The sequence below is a fragment of the Triturus cristatus genome, chromosome 2_2 (assembly GCF_964204655.1).
Source record: "Triturus cristatus chromosome 2_2, aTriCri1.1, whole genome shotgun sequence".
Classification (NCBI taxonomy): Eukaryota; Metazoa; Chordata; class Amphibia; order Caudata; family Salamandridae; genus Triturus; species Triturus cristatus.
In genome coordinates this window covers 1,013,736,394-1,013,758,513 of record NC_140582.1, presented here as the reverse complement: position 1 = coordinate 1,013,758,513, position 22,120 = coordinate 1,013,736,394, and the positions used below count along the sequence as shown (strand labels likewise).

At 45.0% G+C, this 22,120-nt stretch overlaps 1 protein-coding gene across 7 annotated transcripts in view; it reads right to left on the bottom strand.

Annotated features, from left to right (window-relative positions):
- Positions 1-22,120, bottom strand: part of TBC1D14 (TBC1 domain family member 14) — a 767,086-nt gene that overhangs the window by 126,469 nt on the left and 618,497 nt on the right. For all 7 annotated transcript variants that reach the window (XM_085642453.1, XM_085642450.1, XM_085642454.1 and 4 more), the window contains 2 exons: positions 18,224-18,295; positions 17,680-17,808 (listed from right to left, as the gene is read on the bottom strand). In XM_085642453.1, the coding sequence (XP_085498579.1) occupies positions 17,680-17,808; positions 18,224-18,295 (201 nt within the window). The remainder of the gene's footprint in view (positions 1-17,679; positions 17,809-18,223; positions 18,296-22,120) is intronic.

The following is a 22,120-nucleotide window of genomic DNA, read 5'->3' as shown; positions in this document are numbered from 1 at the left end:
CACCATTGGGTTCTGGCGGAGCCTCCCACTGGCCCCAATCGGTCGCGTAGCTCTCGCAAAAATGATTCTTGTTCCACGACTACTCTATTACTTTACCAACCTCCCAGTGATCCCACTCCGATCCTTCTTTAAAGAGTTGCACTCGCTCCTTGGCTCCCTAATATGGGGCAAGGGACGACACAGGATCGCGCTGGGAAAATTGAAACTCCCCACGACACAAGGGGGTCTCGGCGCCCCATCCTTCGAAGCCTATTTTCTGGCGGCGCAGCTTCAATGGCTTTCCTATTGGACGGCTGATAGGTACACGTCCGAAACATACACAGATACGGGCCGGGTGGCGATGCCGGAGCTGCGGCGCCTGCTCCTACCGGGAGCTCGACCCAACGGGACCTATCCCCTCCAGGTGGAGGTGGCCCGGAAATGTATCCAACGCATACACCGCATGACATCAGACCGACCCCCTTACACACCGTTATTGCCACTGGTGGGCTGGCCTAAAAACACCCAGTTCTTTACTCCCACCATGCTTCAAGAATGGACGTCCAGAGACGCCACCGAAGCAGAAATATTATTCGAAGAGGGACAACTTAGACCATTTCAACAACTTGTTGACGACTACGACCTCCCCCCGGGTCAATTTCTACGGCACCGTCAGCTCCTCAGTCACTACCGACCATACTATGACCTTACACAAGGGGAGCCCCCCACACACCCAGTCCTCCACACGATACTACGAATGGGAGCGGGACGCCATCTCACCACATGGTTGTACAAATCAATAGGGGAGTTGACACCACCACTACTAGGGCCCCTATGGACCCGGTGGGAGGAGGAGGCGGGACGGGCATTCCACGACAACGAATGGGAAAGGGCACTTGAATTCCCTAAAAAAGTATCCAGGAGTGCCCGCTTTAAGAATATACAATATCACATTCTACATAGGGCCTACTTGACACCAGCACGCCTGCAGCGTTTCTATCCTGATACAACTTTCCTTTGCCCCCGCTGTCAGGCGCAAGCCGCAGACTTTCATCATATGTTTTGGGCCTGTCCGGGTATCCACGCCTTCTGGTCGTCTATCCACACGACACTCCGAGATCTCACCGGACTCACCCACCTAGCCACATGGGAGTGTTGCGCACTTGGCATAGTCGGTCGGAGGAAACGGTATAAATTGCCCATACGTTTTCTCTCCTTAGCTCACCTACTGGCTAAGCGCTGCATAGCCATGCATTGGCGCTCCCCTTCAGGCCCCCCGATTGCAGCATGGGTGGGGGCGGTGCTCAAATGGGCTGCAGCCGAAGAGGATGCAGTGCGAGAGGAGGAAGTGAAAGGCATACGAAAAATCCCAGTTTCCCTGGAATGGGCGCTTTTGTTACACCAATTCAAACAGTCCCAGGCTCCTGATGAATCGACCACGAACGCGACAACCCATGACGACACACAGCTGTCCACTGTGCAGGCCCACACAACTGGAGATCCCCCCTGATGATTAACACCTTCCCGGGGGCTTGCTAGTCTTCCGCCCTCCCACTAACCCGACCCACTCACCTATGCAGCGTGTCTGCCCGCGAACCCCCCATCCTCCATAGTGAGAGACAACTGCGCCAACGCTCAGATACTAGAGGGACCATGTGTGCCCTAGACTGGCCGTACCACCTAAAGTCCCATGACGACCCCTAGTTTGATTTCCCCCCCCCCTCCCCGGTTTTTCTTACTTGGCAAACACCTGCTGTAGCACATACAACATCCACAGGAACTCGAAGTAATTGCACAGGTCTTTACCGATACTAGCTGATTGGATGTACTTGCACCATGATACTGTGGGAAAATATATATCTGTAACAATTGTACTAATAAATGCCAATAAAAAGAATTTGAAAAAAAAAAATGGCCTCTAGTTCATCCTGAGGTATGATAACGCAGCAGAGTGGCAGTCATCATGACAGCAGGAAAGCACTGCTGAACATCATTTCAAATGCAACTGCTGTTTGACAGAAGCCCCCATTATCTTGTTAGACAAAGACAAACAGGTACCCCCAAAAGCTGCTCTCACTCTGCCAAGATGGCCTGCAACAAATGATTGTAGCCAAAGAGGCTTGTGCATTTAGGACCAAGACACACTGGCTTCCAGCTAAGAGGAGGAGTCGAGAACAAGTTCTGAAGATGCAGATGAGCTCAAATCAGAGGAGACAATAGTGTGTTCATTCTAAAGATACTTCTATAGATGCTGATAAGTACAGATCTGATGCTGATACCATAGAAAATGGAAGAATATAACTAGGGGTCATTGTTGGCAAGGTCGAGCAGCGCATATAGAAGTATTTGATACTTCGTAACATCTTATGTGGCTACAGACCAAAACTAGTTAATCAAAAGTACTTTTACACCAGACTCTAAAGCATTAACCACCCACGCAAGCATCTAATTGGGATGGGTGGCAAGGATGATGCAGAGAGAGGAAAATACATGGATAAGCTTGCAATTTTTAGGTACCTAACAAAGTGCCATTCCTTGGAGAGAATTGAAACTGAATTGTATGTGGTCAGAAATGTTAATACCGTGGTTGGCTAGCAATGCAATCACACATAATGTGGTACCAAAGGAGACTATTCACACAACGGTTAAGGTGGGCATAAAATGCTCTTCTCTGCCATGTATCAACCTTTCCATAAAGTTCAACATATGCGCTGTCAGTGTGGTACAGTCCTGGTTAGGATAATTTCACCAGTATTTGTTGTTATCCTTTTATCCGCTTTCCTCCTTTTAGGTGGAAGCTCTTATTTGTAATAGTTCCGGCTCCTCGTTAGATCCTTGTCCTCCCAAGATATTGCACCTGCCTCCAGAATGTATAGCCAAACATCTAACGCCTATTTTTAATTATGTGATTCACTCAGGCTATTTTCCGAAGCAGTGGAAAAAAGCCATTGGAATTCCTCTAATCAAAAACCCAATCTTGACCCAAAGGCTTTAAAAAACAGCATCCCATCTCACCGCTTCCCTCCTGTATAAAGAACTGACAAATTTGAATTAGACTCATCAGCTACTTGATCTTTCTTAAAACTGGGTTCCATAGTTAACACTGTACAGAATCTGCGTTAGTCATGGCAGCAGACAGCATAAGATGTGTGGTTGACAGGGGAGGCTGCATCCCTTAAGTTAAATCTGTCAACAGCTTTCAATACAGTCTCTCACACTCATCTGATCTAGCGTCTTTCTGGCTTAGGTATTACTGGAAAGGCTCTGAGTCTTTTTGGATCCTTCCTTCCTTTCTGAAAGATTGCATTCGGTCATGTGTGGTCTGATCTTCTCCAAATCCTTATCTCTATTGTGTGGGATTTCTCAGGGGGTAGTACCTTAGCCCCACACTATTTAATCTCTATGTCATGCCTTTGACCCAACTGATTTAATCCTTTGCTATCCGTAAGATTTTATTTCAAGTTTTGTAGAGCACTCGAATACCCAAGGGCTTCTTGGCATATGCTGTCACATGCTGGTGACATGTCATCTTTACTATCAACTAATGATGTTAACTCTGTGGCTATTAATTTTAAAAACTGCATGCAGGAGATTTGCTGTTGGATGAAGAATTGCCTCAAATTAAATGCGGATAGATCAGATGTTTTGTTCTTTGGTGCTCAGCATTAGTTGTGATTCACTTTTGTGTGGCCTGACACTTTGGGATCACCCCCTTCCACAGTTAACTCGGCCAAGAACTAGGGGGTGATATTTGATAATAAATGGCCTTTCGACTCTCAAATTAATAGTGCAGTCTCAGCGTGCTTCAACATCATCCGCTCTCAAAGGAAGATCTTCCCTTATAGCCTTACCTTCTCCCGGAAAGAGGTGGAACATGCTCTGAACTCCTCTAGTCTTGACTACTGCAACTTACTCTATCTCAATGCCAAACAATGTTCGCTGAATAGGCTACAAACAGTGCAGAATGCTGCAGCTAGGCCGATTTTGGATATCCATAAGTTTAAGCCCATTTCACAGGAGCTCAAGAAACTTCACTGCCTCCCAGATAAGCATAATGTTTAAGATACTGTGTCTTGCAAATAAGGCACTGCATATTTGTGACCCTAAATCTTTTTAGAGACAAGTTACACTGGTACCCTTCTAGGAGGGAACTAAGTTCTTCCTCCAGTAAATTACTTGTGGTGCCCAGAATTCGGCACGCCAGATGGGGTGGTAAATCTTTTTCTTATGCTACTGCAAAGCTTTGGAATACTCTGCTGTTCTCCACTGTCTTTCTAAATAATTATCTTTTATTTAGGAAATCAGGCATGTGAGCACTTTCTCATTTCATTTTAGTGCACAAGGGGAAAGAAGACTCACTGCTAGGGAGGGCAGAACAACACTAATTTCTGTTATAACTTACTTGAGATTAAAATTTTTGTTACTCAGCTACAGCAATCAGTTAAGCAACTGCTATAAGATTACAAATACGGGTGAACTCTTGGAAGGTGCGCAAAGCACAGAAAATCTTCCTTCAAACCTTTCTTTTATGGGATCTAAGCTTCTGAAGATCACAATTAAATTAAGTGGTCAACCTGTGAGCAGAGGACAAACGTTTGAGCCTGCATACCGCCCGGAGAGGGGGACTACATCGCACCGTGCACACAGCGCCAGAGGAGGCCCCACGCATTTCCCGCGTGCCAGGAGGCGCTTGAGTGGCGGCCAGGGCTCCCGCAGCGCAGGACGCGCGTGGACGTACCCGGGCCAAGGGCGGGTCTGTCCACACCCATCGGAGTCCGGAGGAGACTGGGCTGGGCCCACCTTCTTTCATCTGCTAATTGAGTCGTAAGGTACTGTTGTTTCCATCCTATTTCTTGGAGCTGCAATTTTAATATTTGACTTATTGTTGAACTCCGTCTATCATACCTGGAAAAACCTCATTTGAGGATTAAAATGAGCAAAAGGAAGATTTTAAAGGAACAGCAAGGGGCTGGACATGATGGGAGCCTTGATGCATTTTTGACGAGGGCCGAGTCTGTACTTGCCCATGAAATAGAATTAACGTAGCGAAGGCTCTCTTTGGACTCTTATTGCTCAAAAACGTTCCTCCCTAGGTGGAAGACCACTGATTACTCGATTTCTGGGCAAACCATAGGTGAATCAAGCACTACTATAGTCACATTGCCGAATATAGCTTTACCCTCTGATGTAACATCTTTAACACTCGAACACTCTAAAATTACTAAAGAGCAGTTACCGACTTTCCAGGCTGAAACGAACCATACAGATCAGAGGTCTAGGAAAAGAAAGGGAGGTGGTCCATTAAAGCAAAAAACATTGAAAAGAGCTTGCACAGAGAAACCGACTGGGAGCGAGGAATTGGACTCAAGTCTCCCCTTACACTCAAGATCTACAAAGCAGAAAGATGTCACTATTAACCAACCAGATTTGGGGAATGATCTTGATTTTCTGAAAAGAACTGAGAATAGGATGACTGTGCTTTTAAATCCTTAAATGTATAGGTTAACTCAAATAGAGGGGAAATTATCTTCTTTGGAGGCAGCCTACCTATTGAATCAAGTTTCTCAAAATATTTCTGACCCGATAGATGATGCGAGGCTTGTCCCCCAGTCAGGTAGGATGCCATCTATGGTGTCTTTAGCGGCACCCGATAAAACAGGAAGTCGTGACCCAAGACAAGGGAGAGGGTCTACCAACGTATCAGGTTCTGCTTGTGACTCAGCAAATAAGTTGAGTTAGTACACATAATAATAATCACCATGTTCCAACCCAATCTGCCATAGCAAGATCTGGCACTACCAGACTTAATATTGAGCCAAAAGGTTCTAATGGGGCTATAAATACCCACCCTCATGCTAATCAGTCCACTATCCATTCCCTTTTAGAGGTTGGAGCTACGGCACCCAGCTGGGGGAGGGGGGGGTCTTCTCATCAGCAAGTGGTAGTTGAGAAACCTAAGGAAAGGCTAGATCTTCCTCCAGCAGCCTGTCCATATGTCATAATTCTAGCTAACGTCCCTGAATTAAAGACAAACTTACCAGAATCTACTGAACAGCTAATTTATAAGTCTCAGCATTGGTTATCCAAGTGTATAGGTGTAAACTCTAATGTGCAAAAACATATTATGGCTAGGAGGATTAACTGGGTAGGAAGAGCTCCTAAGACTAACAAAGGTGATTGCATTGTACTAAATTTTGATAACCAACATATAATGGGTGAGCTATTAACTATGTTACCGAGTATTCCATCACTCTATTCTGAAATCTGTGCTCTCCCACTCGGTTTCTTTTATAAACGTTATTGCTCACCTCACCCTCCTCGGCCTATAGCCCTCAATGCTCGGAACCCTTTTTATTTTCAGTCAAATCAGTCTCTCCTTCCCTTGGTTTCACCTTTACCCCTTCCTAATAGGTTTGCTGCACTAGAAGGCATGCCTATGTGTGATTAACTGGATAAACGGAGTACTATAGTCAATAGTGATGGCGATATTCAATTGTTAAAAGGATCATCTATGACTACTACCCGAGCTGTAATTTTGCAAGAACAAATAAGTATACATATAGGTAGTCCGAATCTGTCCCTGACACCGATGCAACAAGAGAATACTTCAGGGTCTGCTGTGGTAATGACGTGGCATATTGCTGGTTATAACCAAAAAAGATCAAAATGTTGAATGGTCGTCCTTACTTACATCTAAAGATATAGCATGTTTACAAGAGACATGGGAACTTAACCAATATATTTGAATGGGTATCGCTCATTTCAAACTCATGCTATACCTTCGTGCCAAGGGCGGGTTACTGACTACTTTCTAATGCTTTCCCTCTCAAAGTGAAGTCTTTTTTAAACACATCACCATACTATCACATTATTTTACTAGAGTATCATGCAGATCAGTATTGGCTGCTCATTAATTTTTATAATAAGAACTTTGGAAGCAACCAACCAGCAGTACTAGCCCCCCTAGTAAGAGATATCGAATTTTTGCAAAATAAATGTACTAAACCTTGTAATATAATTTGGCTTGGGAATTTTAACGCTCACCCTTGTGACAAGATGAATTCCCTAGTATGTGGAATGTTGGATGACGATGGAGAGAGCCTATCCCATTTTAGTCACTCTGAGTACGGTAATGCTTTAAATAGATTATTAATGCTAAATAATCTTGTATTTTTAAATGTGTCTGAAAGTCGAACTGGTCAGTTAGGATCTACTTTTTTAAATCATTCTTCTTCCTCTACCCTCGATTATGTCTTGGTTTCTGATCCAATAAGAGGGCCATTTTCTACTTTCAAGATTAATTTTTATGCTTTTAGTGACCATGCTGCTATAACTTTCCTTATCCCCACCCTAATGAAAAAAGAACATACTTTCAAATTACATGTAACCCCAGCAATGGCAAGGAAGAATGGAATTGCTTTAAAGTAGGAGAAAGTAGTAGATACTGGGAGATTTTTGGTGAACCTAGTCTCCAGTCGATTTGAGGAGATAATGATTTGTTTAGATTCTATTCCTAACGATAACATGGTCTCAGCAAAAAATAACTTGATTTGTGTTATACGCAAGCGTCAGTCCAAGAAATTTAGTTGGCTTGATGAGGACTGCGATAAATCTCTAAAAAATCTCCATATGCCTTGGAATCTAAACCCCGTAACTTACCTTTGGTTAAGTTATTGCCACAGGCATATAAAAAAGCGAGGTTACTGAGGCTGAATTCCCTAAGGAAGAGTGGTGGGAAAATTTGCAAAAGGCTGCTTTATTAAAAAGTTTGCAAGCCTTTTGGTCTGTTATTAATGCACCTTTTTTTGAGAGATGAAGATTCTATTTCAACAGATACCCATGTTGAACAGGAGGAATGGGTGACACATTTTGAAAATGTGTTAGGATCTAATGAGAAGTTAATTTCTCATGCTGCCCCTGCTACCTTAACTGGGATGAGCAACATGGTTAATTTTACACTTGAAGAAACTAAGTATGCTTTACACCAGTGTAAACGTGCAAAGGCACCGGGACCTGACGGTGTCCCAATTGATCTGTTTCTGGACAATCAGGATCTCTGGGCCCCACTTTTAACAAATGTTTTTAATAAAATTGCCCATACTGGTGCTCCCCCATCATGGAAAACAACAGTAATTGTGCATATCTATAAAAAGGGGGATATGTCAATCCCGAAAAACTATAGACCTATATCTTTGATAGATTCCACTGCAAAACTAATGGGACGCCTGCTTTTGAATAGACTTGAGGAATGGGTCCAGGAAAAAAATATTATAATCCCCTGTCAGTTTGGCTTCAGAAAAGGGAAAGGCACTGTTGATCAGTGCCTGAACCTAAGTTTACTAGCAAAATATACTTCAGCCAAAAAAGGTCATTTGTAGCTTGCCTTCATGGATCTGTCAGCAGCCTTTGACTGCGTGGCACAGTCTAGGCTCTGGCAGATCATTGAGGCAATGGGGACTGACTTACAGCTGATTAATATTATCCGCGATCTATACTCAGGTGCCTCAGCCTGTGTTTGTTATGGAAAGGGAGGTGAATGCACTAAGCACTTTAAAATTGATAGAGGGGTGAGACAGGGGTGCGTTTTGGCCCCATTCTTATTTGCACTATACACTAATAATGTTGAATCCGCTCTTCTTGGAACCACTCCAGATGTTCCCTACATTAATTCATTACAAGTGCCAATATTACTAAATGCGAACGACGCAGTTATTTTAGCCCATACCAGCAATGCAATGTGCTGCCTAGTCACGGAATATACACAATTTATGAACAAGCTGGATATGAAAATTAACTACTCAAAGTCGTTTGTCCTAGTGGCAGGTACAAAGCAGCAGAAACAACCTAAAATCACTGTTGAAAGAAGCATGCTAGGAGTTGTGGACTCTTAATTATTTAGGGATTATGTTCTATCGCCAAAACAATTGGCTAAGTATGGTCGTAAACAGGGGTTTGCAGATGGAAAAGAATATTGGGGCACTTTTTAAATTTGTAAAAAAAAAACTGGCTCAAAACCCATTGAAGCAATAAAGACAGTCTATGAGGCTAAAACTCTATCTGCTGCCACTTATGGAGCGGCTGTCTGGGGCATTAGAGACTGCTCTCAACTGCTATGTACAGAAGATAACTTTCTAAAAAAGTTAGTCTCACTACCAAAGTCATGCTCCAATTTTAATTGTCATATGGAATTAAATGTCCCCTATATAACTGACAAAATCTGTATGGCAACAATTCTAATGTGGCACTCGGTGTGGCGGGAGATATTATAAATTACGTTTTGAAACTAGATGGTGTGGGTAATGTTAGTTGGCTACGTTATGCTGAATCTACATTAAAGGCATCAGGGTTACACCATCTCTTTGTTGACCCTATATCGTGCCAGTCTATTTCTAAAAAAGATCTAAAAACTCACTTGTTGTCTAGTTTGCAAGCAAGAAGGAATTTTACAAATAGTAAGTTATCGACAGAGCATTCCTGACGGCCCGAGCATCTTGCAAATAGATATGAATTCAATTTATTTATCGTTTGTCACTAATTTACAACACAAATATACATTGGTGAGATTTTGGTTAAATTACATCCCCTTGATGTTGGGCCTTCCACGAAACATCTATGCAGCCTTCGATCTCCCATTTTGTACATGTGATGATCGATCAATCCAGAATGATTTGCACTTTGTTTTTCTGCAAATACTACTGTGATCAAAGAAAAAGGTTTATTGTCCCCCTGTTGCGTAAAATGAATTTTAAACAGTGTTGTGTGGCCCTTTACTTTTTACAGTCATTAACCAACCCCTTTACATGTTTTTCAGTAGCGTCTTTCTTTTTATCAGCTTTAAAAAAGACGTTTAATCCGATGAACTTTACACTCAATATAAGAACTGATCTATTGACTTGCCACAATAACTATGTGTTTATGAATTATATTTTTTCTATCTTTTTAATGAGACCATTCTATTTTATCATGTATTTGCTCCTGGAAATCTGTAGTTTTTTTATTTTAAGCTTATTGCAATATTGAAATGTTTCATGTGTAGTATACTTTGTATGCCTTCATTGTGATGGCGAAATAAAGTGATTCTGACTAACGTTATACTGCCATTCCCACTCCTCCAATTCCATATTGTGTACTCCTCAGATCAAATCAGTAGTCCATAACCTTCCTAAGGCTTGGAGAGCCATCTGCTTTGACAAATCCCAGCTACAGGTTGATCACCTCTGAAGGCATGGCAATGCCAGGACAGCAGAAGTGCACATGTCTATGAGAGAAGCAATACCTGCTTTTTTCACGTGTGTTTACGAATTTGAAAGGAGAGTGTGCTGTATCAACTCGTTTCTTGAAACATAATTAGCCGAACACAAAACCTTCTCAATTCAAGTGTTGTGCTGCAGTAGTACCAGTCTCTAACAAAGAGCACCGGTTCCCAATAAATTCTATTCTTGCTGTAAAAGAAACAGCATGATTTGCTCGTTTTTTTCGGATATTAAACATGTCAAAAGGTGGGTCTTGCCCTTTACAAATAGTCATGATCTAGACGGTGATTAAGAAGCATGCCCAAGCAATTTGTTGTTTTAATATTGCACAAGCCTTTTATTCAGACTGGAGAGCCACTCTATAATAGAAAAGTATATAATATTCAGCCTTCAGATAAGAGTTCTTCATTTCTTCAAAGGAATCTACCCACCCTTGGTTAGTGAGCCAACCCAATATTTTACAGACCTATTGCTATAACAAGGAGAAAATTAACTTAATGAGAGTGGTACATGAACATGCATAGAGTAACAATTGTGGGTGTGAACAAAAAAGGCTGAAGAGGAGTTCCACAAAAACTTTGAAGCCGTAAGAGAGTATAGTTAGTTTGAACATTAAGAAAATAAAAAGTTGAGGGGGCGCTAGAGGGCGCACAGCGGAATGGCTGCCTCTTGAGACAGCTCCGCCGGACGGGGAACGAAAATGGCGAGAAAAGCATGACCGGGGCTGTTTTGAAACCAGGAAATGCCGCTGCACTGATCGGAAGCTGCCCGCAACAGAAGGGGAGCATGAGAACAGCCCAGCTGCCCTGCAACCCCTAAAAACACGGGCTAAAGTGATCCGGGACGCGAGAGACAAACGGCTCCCAAGATGGCGGCGCCCGCTGAAACGAAGACGCGATCGAGCAGGTAGCGGCCCAGCCACTGACGAGCGCTCCTTGTGGGCGATGCGGCCACGGAATTACCCTCGGATCACATTTGCTGCCGAGTCGCGGTGGCCCTGAAAGCTCGGACGGCGACCGGAGAGCGCTGCGGAGGCCGCACTTAGACGCGGTGACGCTGCGGACGGACGCTGCCCTGGACGGAGTGACATGCTGCCCGATGGCCGGAGGTGAGGAATGGGCCATGGTGAAGCTGCGTGGCTGGAACAGATGAGTGACGCGGGGCTGCGGTGGCGATCGTAGGAACGGAGGGATGCTGCGGAGAGCCGGAGTGGACGAGTGCTACAAACTGCCTGCATAATATCGTGAAGCCCGGACACTGGTGAGGCTGGGGCGACGCTGCTGCCGCGACCATCACACGGAGCGCGCCCTGGGGGGTGCCGACTACGCAGGCCTGCCAGTGTGCCGGTGAGAGCTGGGCCACGTGGCGGTTGTGGGGGTGCTGACGGACGGCGCTGGATCCCAGAGTGGCATAAAGAGGTGAGAGCCTGAACAGCGGCCATAATACCACGACACCCCCTAACCCCGCCCGACGGAGAGAAGGTGCTACTAGGTGACTGTGTCGGCCGGACCCCTGAGGTCCAAGAGCGCCAGTGAGCACAATGGGGAAACCAGAGAAGACCCAGTCAAAGCTTCCATTTGAAACTAAGCGCCAGACTAAAGGCGCTGTAATGCCACCAGATGAAGTACCGGGTGCTGAGGACTCGACACCACAGGGCATGGCGGAGACGCTGAGGGCCATCCAGAGAAGCCTACAAGATGTCCATGGCAAACTAGACACCATCACGCTGCGCGTTGACAACCTGGCGGCGAAACTGGACGCGCACGGGGAACGCCTGACAGAAGCAGAGACCCGAATTGGGGCGCTAGAGGACGTTTCGCAAACCACGACTAAAAAGTTCACAGAGGCTGAGAGACTGATGGAGGTGCTAAAAAACAAGGCAGAAGATTTGGAGGCGCGCTCGCGACGCAACAACGTGAGAATCACGGGGGTTCCGGAGTCTACCAACACTGGACGGATGGGGACGTATGTCGAAGAGCTAATTAAGGAAATTGTGGGCGCGGAGCACCTTTCCCCGATGTTCCTCATTGAGCGGGCCCACAGGTCACTGGCCCCGCGGCCGAAGCCCGGGGCGCCACCGCGGCCTATAATCGCTAGAGTCCTCAACTACAGGGATCGCGATGTTGTCCTCCGCATAGCGCGTGAAAAGCAACAGATCACGCACCAAGGGAACACTCTGGCGTTCTATCCGGACTTTACAATTGCAGTTCAACAAGCACGGAAAGAGTTTAATCCGGTAAAAAAGAAACTTCGTGAGATGGGGGTCGATTATGCCATGCTGTATCCCGCCCGGCTTCGAATAACACATGAGGGACATGCGGCGCTGTGCCATTCGCCGCGGGAGGCGCATGACCTGATCAAAAAAATCGGTGCTAAGCGAAAGGAGAAGAGGAGAATTGAGCCACACGAGGCCGCTGACTGACCGCCTGCGCAAAGAAATGCCAGAAGAACGACTAAGCGACTCCATACCGTGGGCTGCGCCTATGGCCCTGACGGACTGGGCTGCGAAGGGCAAAATGGCCGGTAGGACGACTTCTGGCAAGGCACAGACGGCGACTGCACATGCTGCGCACATACACGCTGGGGACTGGGAGGAACGGATGGACGATGGCGGGGCCGCTATGTCCGTCTTGGTGATACAGACCTACCTATTGCCTGCGGACCACCGGTGGTGGGACGCCATTGCCGGGCGGGACCTGCGTGGCGTGGGGGAACAACCGATCCCTGCGGGGAGAGCATGGGGGATTTTACTGGGACTGCGGACGGCCCACCAGAGGAGCAGCAACAGCGACAATACCTGCCTCCCAGGACTAGGTCATAAATACATAGGTAAGCTGCGGGAGGAGGGACACCCTAAAGACTGGCGAGAACTCGTTGGCCAGCAGGACAGTAAAACTGTAACTGGGCTGTTATGAACACTGCTGCAGCCGCGATGGGCCCTGAGGAAAGTCACTCGGATGCTTACACGGAGATGGGACCCACTGGGGTCTGATCAAGTAGTTGTCCCTGTCCACATCCATTGAGTTGGATGGAGTGGTGTGTTCTCGGCGGTCCCCCCAAACGAAGGGAGATCCCCGAATTCAGTTACTCTAATGTTTAAACTTAGTTATGGGGTGTGTCTTTGGCATGGTTGGGGTGCTGAAGTGGGTGGGGGGAAGGGGGGTATGGTTGGGAAGTTGAAATGTTGGTCACGGTACATGAGGCGCACTGTTGAAATCCAAGTACGTTTGCTGAGAAAACAAAAAAAAAAGAAGGTCATTACCCGCTACGCCAGTGATAGGGACGCGCACTGGAGATGGGGGTACATGGGACATACATGCTGACACGGGGGAATGACTGATACAGGTCTGAGGGCGGGATATATTCGATTATTAACATGGAATGTCCGGGGACTTGGTAACCCCAAAAAAATAAGGCACACGTTGGCATATTTGGACAGGCAGCGCGTAGATATTGCACTACTGCAGGAAACCCACTGCGCACCGTCACGACGAATACCTGTGGGCCGTCGATGGGCTGAATCAGTGCACTATTCCTCTTACTCCTCATATGCGCGGGGGGTGATGGTGCTCGTCAGAAAAGGACTTAAATACACAATTGAGAAAGTAGAGAGGGATGACGTGGGGCGGTATGTCATTCTGACTGGTCTCCTGCGGGGGCAACGGCTGACTGTGGTAAATGTGTATGGGCCCAATGTAGACGATCCGCAATTCTACCAAATATTGTGGAACAAATTGCGCGACCTGCAGACTTCGCACGTGGCGTGGGGGGGAGACTTTAATCTCGCGCTCTGCGACGACACTGACCGATCAGGGGCGACTACAGAACCACATAGGCGCGCACTCCATGTCCTCCAGGACATAATGGCAGATAGAGCACTCACTGATATTTGGAGGAGTAGACACCCGGCTGAGCTGGCCGCCACTCATGTGACTACATCGCGAGGTAGTTGGTCCCGTATTGACTACTGGCTGGTCTCAGGGGAGGTTGCACTATGGACGAGGGAGATTTGTCACCTGCCTAGAACACTTTCCGATCACAACCCGGTGCTCCTCGCCTTGGAGCTCCCAAACTACACACCACCCCCATTCAGCTGGAGATTTAATGCTAAGGCACTCATAGACCCCCTATATGCTGATACCATAGGGCAGGCGATACAGGACTACTTTGAAAATAATGCATCCACTGCGACCGACTCGGGAGTGTTATGGGAGGCCTGCAAGGCCACTATACGTGGCGTCTGCATCAGCACTAACGCGGGCATCCTTAAAGATATTCAAAAGCAAATCGGAGCCAAGGAGGATGAGCTCCGAGCACTGGAGCGTGAATACGAAAGTACTCAAAATGCTCGGACATTGGGGGACATTCGGACAGCGCTGTCCGAGTTTCAAAAGCTTGCGGACGATGAAATTAAGTATACCATGAAACGACAGATGGCGAGGGCATACGGGGAGGGCGGCAGGCCGGGTAGGCGGTTGGCGACTAACATATGCGAGGGACGTGCGCCGCAGAACATACAGGTGATACGCGGACAACTAGGGGAGAGGAAATATGGTGAGCGAGAAATATTAGGTGAATTCATGACTGCATACGGTGAGTTGTACACCTCCAGGCCTACAGCCTCCGAGGCTGAAGTCGGGGAGTACCTCGACGATGTGGCGATAGCGTGGCTTTCGGACGCACATCGTGAATACCTATCCCAACCCGTCACAGTGGAGGAGGTCACAGAAATAATTAAGTCGCTGCCGAATGGTAAGGCTCCGGGCCCTGATGGCTTCACGTGCGAATTTTATAAGGCGTTTGTTGACCAGCTGGCCCCTCGGTTGGTGGAAATGTATGGTAATGCCCATGAACAACAGCGCCTGCCGCCCACCCTACGCGAAGCATTACTGTTAGCACTCCCCAAGCCACAGAAGGACCCGGAGCTCTGCGACTCATATAGACCGCTGTCCCTCATAAACGTAGACAACAAAATATTGGCCAAGTTACTAGCTGCCCGGCTGAACCCGCTGATGCCCAGACTGGTCCTACCTGACCAGTCTGGATTCATACCCGAGCGCTCCACGGCGCACAATACACGAACGCTGTTTGCACTTTCCCATTATTTGACACCAGAGACGAAGGCAGCGGCGGTCTTTTTAGACGCGGCCAAAGCCTTTGACTCGTTAGAATGGACATATATGACTAAGGTACTGAGAAGGATGGGCTTCCCGCTCATGTTTCTCCAGTGGATCCATCTATTGTATGATGCACCTGTGGCGAGGATCAAGGTAAATAATTATATCTCAGACACCATAGCTATCCGGAGGGGAACGAGGCAGGGATGCCCGCTATCCCCACTCTTGTTCGCATTGGCACTGGAACCTCTTGCCTGCAGGATAAGGCAGGGACATCACTATTCGGCCCTGCAGTTTCCGCAAAGGCCATTGCACATATCATTATATGCAGACGATATGCTGCTCTATGTGAGGGATCCGCAGACCAATCTGAACCCGCTACTGAGTGAATACATAAAATTCGCGCAGCAGTCTGGAGTCACTATAAACTGGGCCAAATCACTGATTATTCCCTTGACCGACACCACGCACCCGCACCACATAGATTACCCGTTGGAGTGGAAAACGGACCCGGTAAAATATTTGGGTGTGTGGTTTCATAGGGACCCGGAAGTTGTGATCAGGGCTAACTACGGGACGGTGATTGACACGCTGGAGGAGAAAGTGGGGCGATGGATTCAACTGCCTTTATCACTGGCAGATCGTATTGCTATAGTAAAGATGGTGGTACTGCCGAAGTTACTCTACTTATTCGCTAACATCCCCATACACCCCCCACGGGAGGTATTCTGCAGGATTGTTTCGTTGGTCCACAGGCTTGTCTGGGCGGGAAAAACAGCTAGGGTGGAGATGCGGACGCTCACATTACCGTATAGTCGGGGAGGGTTCGGGGTCCCAGACCTCTATCTCTACTACCTTTGTGCGCAGGCGCAATACGCACATTACTGGTACCACAGGATTCCATTTCTCACCCACACTGCGATTGAGGAGGGAGATGCATTGCCAATCCCACTTGAAGCGATCATTACTCACCGTAGGCCCCCTTTGCACACGCGAGACATAAATACTGTTGACGCCACAAACAAAGCATGGCATGCCATGGGCAGATTGGCCAATAAACTACCGCTGTATGCCCCGGCGCTCAGGCTTCATTGGCATCCGTCCATCTCGGTAACGCAAGAAAAGATGGGATTGGACCTATTGCGCCAAGTAGGCATCGACACTATAGGAGACTTGTACGAGGAGGGGACATTTAAAACACTTGCACAATTAACGTACATTAGTAATATGTCTACACTTTTTCGTTTTAACTATCATAGGATACAAAAAGCTGTAAAGCAGCTGTATCCAACGTACCCCCTAGAACCGCCGGCATTAACAGCGCTGCAATGGCTGATAACCACACCTGCAAAAAAGCACCTGGTATCAACACTATATATAAAAATGCAAGAGGACATGGCGGGAAACACACACGTTTACATGGGAAAGTGGAACAGCTGCCTAGACACGCAGTTAACGGAGGAGGAGTGGACAACGGCCTGCACACTGACGGGGATGCTGACGCCCAACGGCAACCTCCGCATATTACATTTCAAATACCTACACCAGACGTACTACACGCCGGCTAGACTACAACGGTATGGGCTGCGTGGGGACTCTAGATGTGATCGCTGTGGGTCTGAAGGGGCTGATTTCCTGCATCTGGCGTGGTCTTGCGCAGCAGTGGGAGAATACTGGGTGCAGGTGACGAAAATACTGGGGGCCATGGTGGGTGGTGAGGTGCGCTGCGAGGTCAAAACCTGTTTGCTGGGACTGCTGCCCGACATCCGGGCCCTAAAGCGCAGATTCTGTATGGTTGCGTTACTAATGGCCAAGCGAAGGGTCTCGCTATGCTGGAATGGGAGGAGAAGCCCGAAACCGAGGGACTGGCTTGTGGACTTAACGTACTGTAGAGATACCCTGAAAACTTACGAAGAGGAACTCCCTGCGGGATCGACGCCCAGAGACTACTGGGTATACCTAACCCAATATCTGCAAACTGTTTCAACAGAGTCCGCGAACGAGTAGTACGCAAGGGGAAGGACGATGTGTATAACAGACCTCTGACTAGGACATGAAAAGGTAACATGGATGTAGGATGCTGTTGTGCTGTGACCGCAATGTTTGGTTGTTGTTTGATTGTAAATTATAACAAATGCCAATAAAAAAAAATAAAAAAAATAAAGAAAATAAAAAGTTATGACTGCATTTTAGAGGAGAAAGTCAAGATATCTGGCATTCCACTAAGCTGAGGAACAAAAAAAAAACCACAAAGGATTCTGAAAAAACAACCTAGACAAAGTACTAAAGTAAAATGAAGAAAAATGAAGAAAAATGCACTGCATACTCACCAGACCATGATCCACTCGAAAAAATGCCATCTGACACGGTTTATTTAAAAGATTAGAGAAAGCAATAAAGGCATCTGCAGTGTCCAGGTTTAAAATCAATACAGCAGCAATAAACGACATGCCCTGAACCTGTTGAAAAAGGAAAGACAGCAGATTGGAGTTGGACAGTTTTGTGGGCACACATCTGCATTTACCACTTTAAAACTACTGTGCTTAAGAATTAAAACGTGTGGTTTAACATGGCAATCAAACAGCTTAGAAGTGATAGAATCCTGGATCTCGATCTGCGAGACAGCTGCCCACACTGGAAGATGTTTACAGCTGAGCAACCAAAGAAGGCAATGCATTTCTACACCATTCATTAAAAGATCCACAGAAAAAAGTGTAACTATGTAAAGTTATCAGATACAGCTCATCAACATAATATTCCTACATACAGAATTTGATTAAACAAAAAATATGGATTGTCTTTTACAACTGCCATCATGCAAAACCAATTGTTTAACAAAAGTAAACAAACTGTAAAGAACAGCACTCGACTTACATAGCCAACGTCCGGTCTGTAACAAGTATAGGCTCCTAAAATACTGTGCAACATGTCATGGTAAGGACCACCCTAAGAGAGAAAGTAAGACGTAAAATGAATTCTCTCACGTAAAAGCCTCCAACAGGACAGGAAAAGTTGCATTGCAACTTGTTAATAATGGTTACACAATTGATTCTTCAATATGGTTTTCCCTATTTTTCGATGTAGGTCCAGCTACAGGAAACATTCTATGCAGTTCTACAAAACTGTAAACAGTTCTCACAAATAGTAACTATAGATATAACATTAAAAAATCAAAACTACCTGTGAAAATTCTAATACAATATTCTGTTCGAAAATATACCTGTTCTTTTAGATTGGTTCAGTGATCTGCCACTGCTTAAATAAGGTTAGAAGGCTTGATTTATTCAGTCATCTTGGTATACTGACAACTGGGTATGAATCAATGAACTCATAATTACATGTGTCGGTACTGACACTAGACATAAGATCAAATTGTGCTGTATCATTTAGCAATTTGCTTCCCTCCTCTTCCTTCCCCACAGAAAAGGGTTTATCTAGTGGACTTAATTATTTTTCACTAATATATATATATATGTATATGTAACACCTAATTTTCGATATTTGAAAAAATGCCAGGACACCTTGGAAATGCAGTGCAAATAATACTGACTGCGCCAGCAACGTGTTCAGCTTTCGCCTTGGTCACGCTGAGGGTCACGCAGTAACAGTATCTTTTTTATTTCTTTCGTGCAATAACCATAGTGAAAGGACAAGTGTATTATACAATGAATTTCACTCAAAAAACATGTCGGCCATCTTAGTACTGTAAAGTATTCATTGGTAATGCTTATAAGTACCTATACTTGTGAATACAAAGCAAGGCAATACAAAACAAAACAAATCACAATTTGGCCCCAGTCGGCTAATATATTTGTTCAACAATCAATTCTGCCCCAATGGGCGTTGTATTCCACAGTACTGTGTCAAATACCTGGCCTGAATTTGAGAACAATACATCTCACCTGAAAATGTGCAAAAAGAAATTTTAGTGATGATAAAAACTGTTAAAAAGCAGACAATTTCAACAATAATTGCAGTGACTATAAAAAAGAAACTTTTCATTTTGCAGTTCATTAGCAATACAAATTGAAGATCACCACGTTACTAATTTTGATTTAATAACGTAAATGTACCGCTAACTCTTCACTCGAATTTAATCCCAAAGGGGTCATGGTTTCCAGATCAATAATGTATCTAGATTCTAACTGGCGTAATGTCAATTGTCTATTTCCACCCCTTACCTTGATTGGAACCGCATCAATGACCACCATTCTCAACAGTATTTCATTCTGAAAATGATGCTCAAAGAAATGTCGAGCGACTGGATATTGCCTGTTGTTCTGTCGTATCACTCTGACATGTTCCAATACTCGTTTCTTTGCACAATGAATTGTACTTCCGATATAGGCCTTATTGCAAGGACAGATCAATGCATACATGCAATATGTGGTATTACATGTTAGGGCTTTTTTTATTTTAAATTCCCTCTCACTGCTTGCTGTAATAAGTGTAGTGCAGTCAATACTGTTGCTGCATGCCTTGCATTTTTTACAACATCGAAAGCCTGATCAACTAGTGCAAATCCTATCATCCTTACTAGTCACATAGTTAGGGCACATTTCATCTCGAAGTGATTTGCTTTTCTGAAAAGTAATCTGCGGACAGCTATTAAGATATTTCTGGAGATTAACATCAGTTAACAGGACATGCCAATTCTTTTTCAGTATTTGGCGAATATCTTGAGCTTGCCCCGAGTAAGTGGGGATAAACCTCAATGTTTCAGCATCAGTTTGACGATTTTTTGGATGTAATAGTTCTGTGCGAGTTACTAATTCCACTCTATTGCATGCCTCTGATATAGTTCTATTGTTGTATCCTCTTTCTTTAAAACAATGGATCATAGTTTCCTTCTCCTTTGTATAGGAGCTTTCTGAACTACAATTACGTTTAGCATGCAATAGTTCTCCATGAGGGATACTATAAATAAGTTTCCGAGGATGAGCACTCGCAGCATTTATACTCCTCCCATTCCAATAATCCTTGCTCTCTCCATTCCACAAGCAATTCTCCATAATCCATATTTGATTTAGCTATGGCTTTCCTGTCTGAGACACTATAACAGACTTAATTGGTTAGCTGTCTATAACCTTCCATCAAGTAAGCTTGTTTGTTCTGTAACACAACATTGCCGCCTTTATCAGACTGGCGTATTACTATGTTCTTATCCTGTTTGAAATCCTCTAGTGCCCTGATCTGCTCTGGGCTTAAGTTCTTTTTACAAAATGGGTTCTTATTATATTGTATCCTTTTAAGATCAGCTAGCACGCCTCTTTCAAACACATCAATGGCATCACATTCTATTTGTGGCAAAAACACCGATTTAGGCTTGAATCCACTGCCTGGATTTCTATTTGTATCAATATCAAATTTTTGTGCATTGCTAGATATATAACCATCTATTTCAGTTTGCTCATGCTGAGAAGCCAAAATATTCAAAATTTCAACATCATCAACATTAAGATTACTCAGAGCGATTGTTTCAAAACCAGTCGACTTACATTTAGTATAAAACCACTTCTTCAATTTTAACTTACATGAAAAATAAAACAAATCAATTCTTGTTTGAGCATAATTTAAATTCATAGTAGGGCAACAGGACAAACCTAATCCCAGAAGTCGAGTTTCTTCCACCGTCAGTGTCCGTGATGAAAGGTTGACTACAGTCATTTTGACGCCTGTTTTCCCCTTGTCATCATTCCCACTGGGGTTGTTGTGTCTTGTCTTCCTCCGCTGTTTGGCTTTCTTATTCCTTTGGTTCTTCCTCTGCCTCCTCGCCCTCTCTGTACACTTTGTTCGTGATTCTGTTCTGTCCTTCCCTGATTCATCATTTGAAATTGCAATAAAAAATGTGGCTTCTTTTGTTGAACTTCATTAAGAGCCGAAATCGGTGCATCCGAAAAGCTGCCATCCGAAATGTCACTTTCTGATATCTCGGTGCTTCTTGATACCACACTGGGATTAGCTGGTACACTTCCTCCTTTTTCAAACAGGTGATCATATTTCCCAGATTTTGATCGCTGTGCCCTGTGGCTCCGGTTCATTGACGACATTTTCATCATATGGAGTGGTGATATCGAGTCAGCCAAAAGGTTTATTATTAAGCTTAATGATAATCAGTATAACATCGCCTTGATTGAACACATAAGCAAGACTGAAATCGAATTTTTGGATGTGATGGTACAAATTGTGGATGATTCTATTCAGACACGACTTTTTCGAAAGATTACTGCAGGGAACAGTATTCTAAATGCTGCGAGTGCTCATCCTCGGAAACTTATTTATAGTATCCCTTATGGAGAACTATTGCGTGCTAAACGTAATTGTAGTTCAGAAAGCTCCTATACAAAGGAGAAGGAAACTATGATCCATCGTTTTAAAGAAAGAGGATACAACAATAGGCTATATCAGAGGCATGCAACAGAGTGGAATTAGTAACTCGCACAGAACTATTACATCCAAAAAATCGTCAAACTGATGCTGAAACATTGAGGTTTATCCCCACTTACTCGGGGCAAGCTCAAGATATTCGCCAAATACTGAAAAAGAATTGGCATGTCCTGTTAACTGATGTTAATCTCCAGAAACATCTTAATAGCTGTCCGCAGATTACTTTTCAGAAAAGCAAATCACTTCGAGATGAAATGTGCCCTAACTATGTGACTAGTAAGGATGATAGGATTTGCACTAGTTGATCAGGCTTTCGATGTTGTAAAAGATGCAAGGCATGCAGCAACAGTATTGACTGCACTACACTTATTTCAGCAAGCAGTG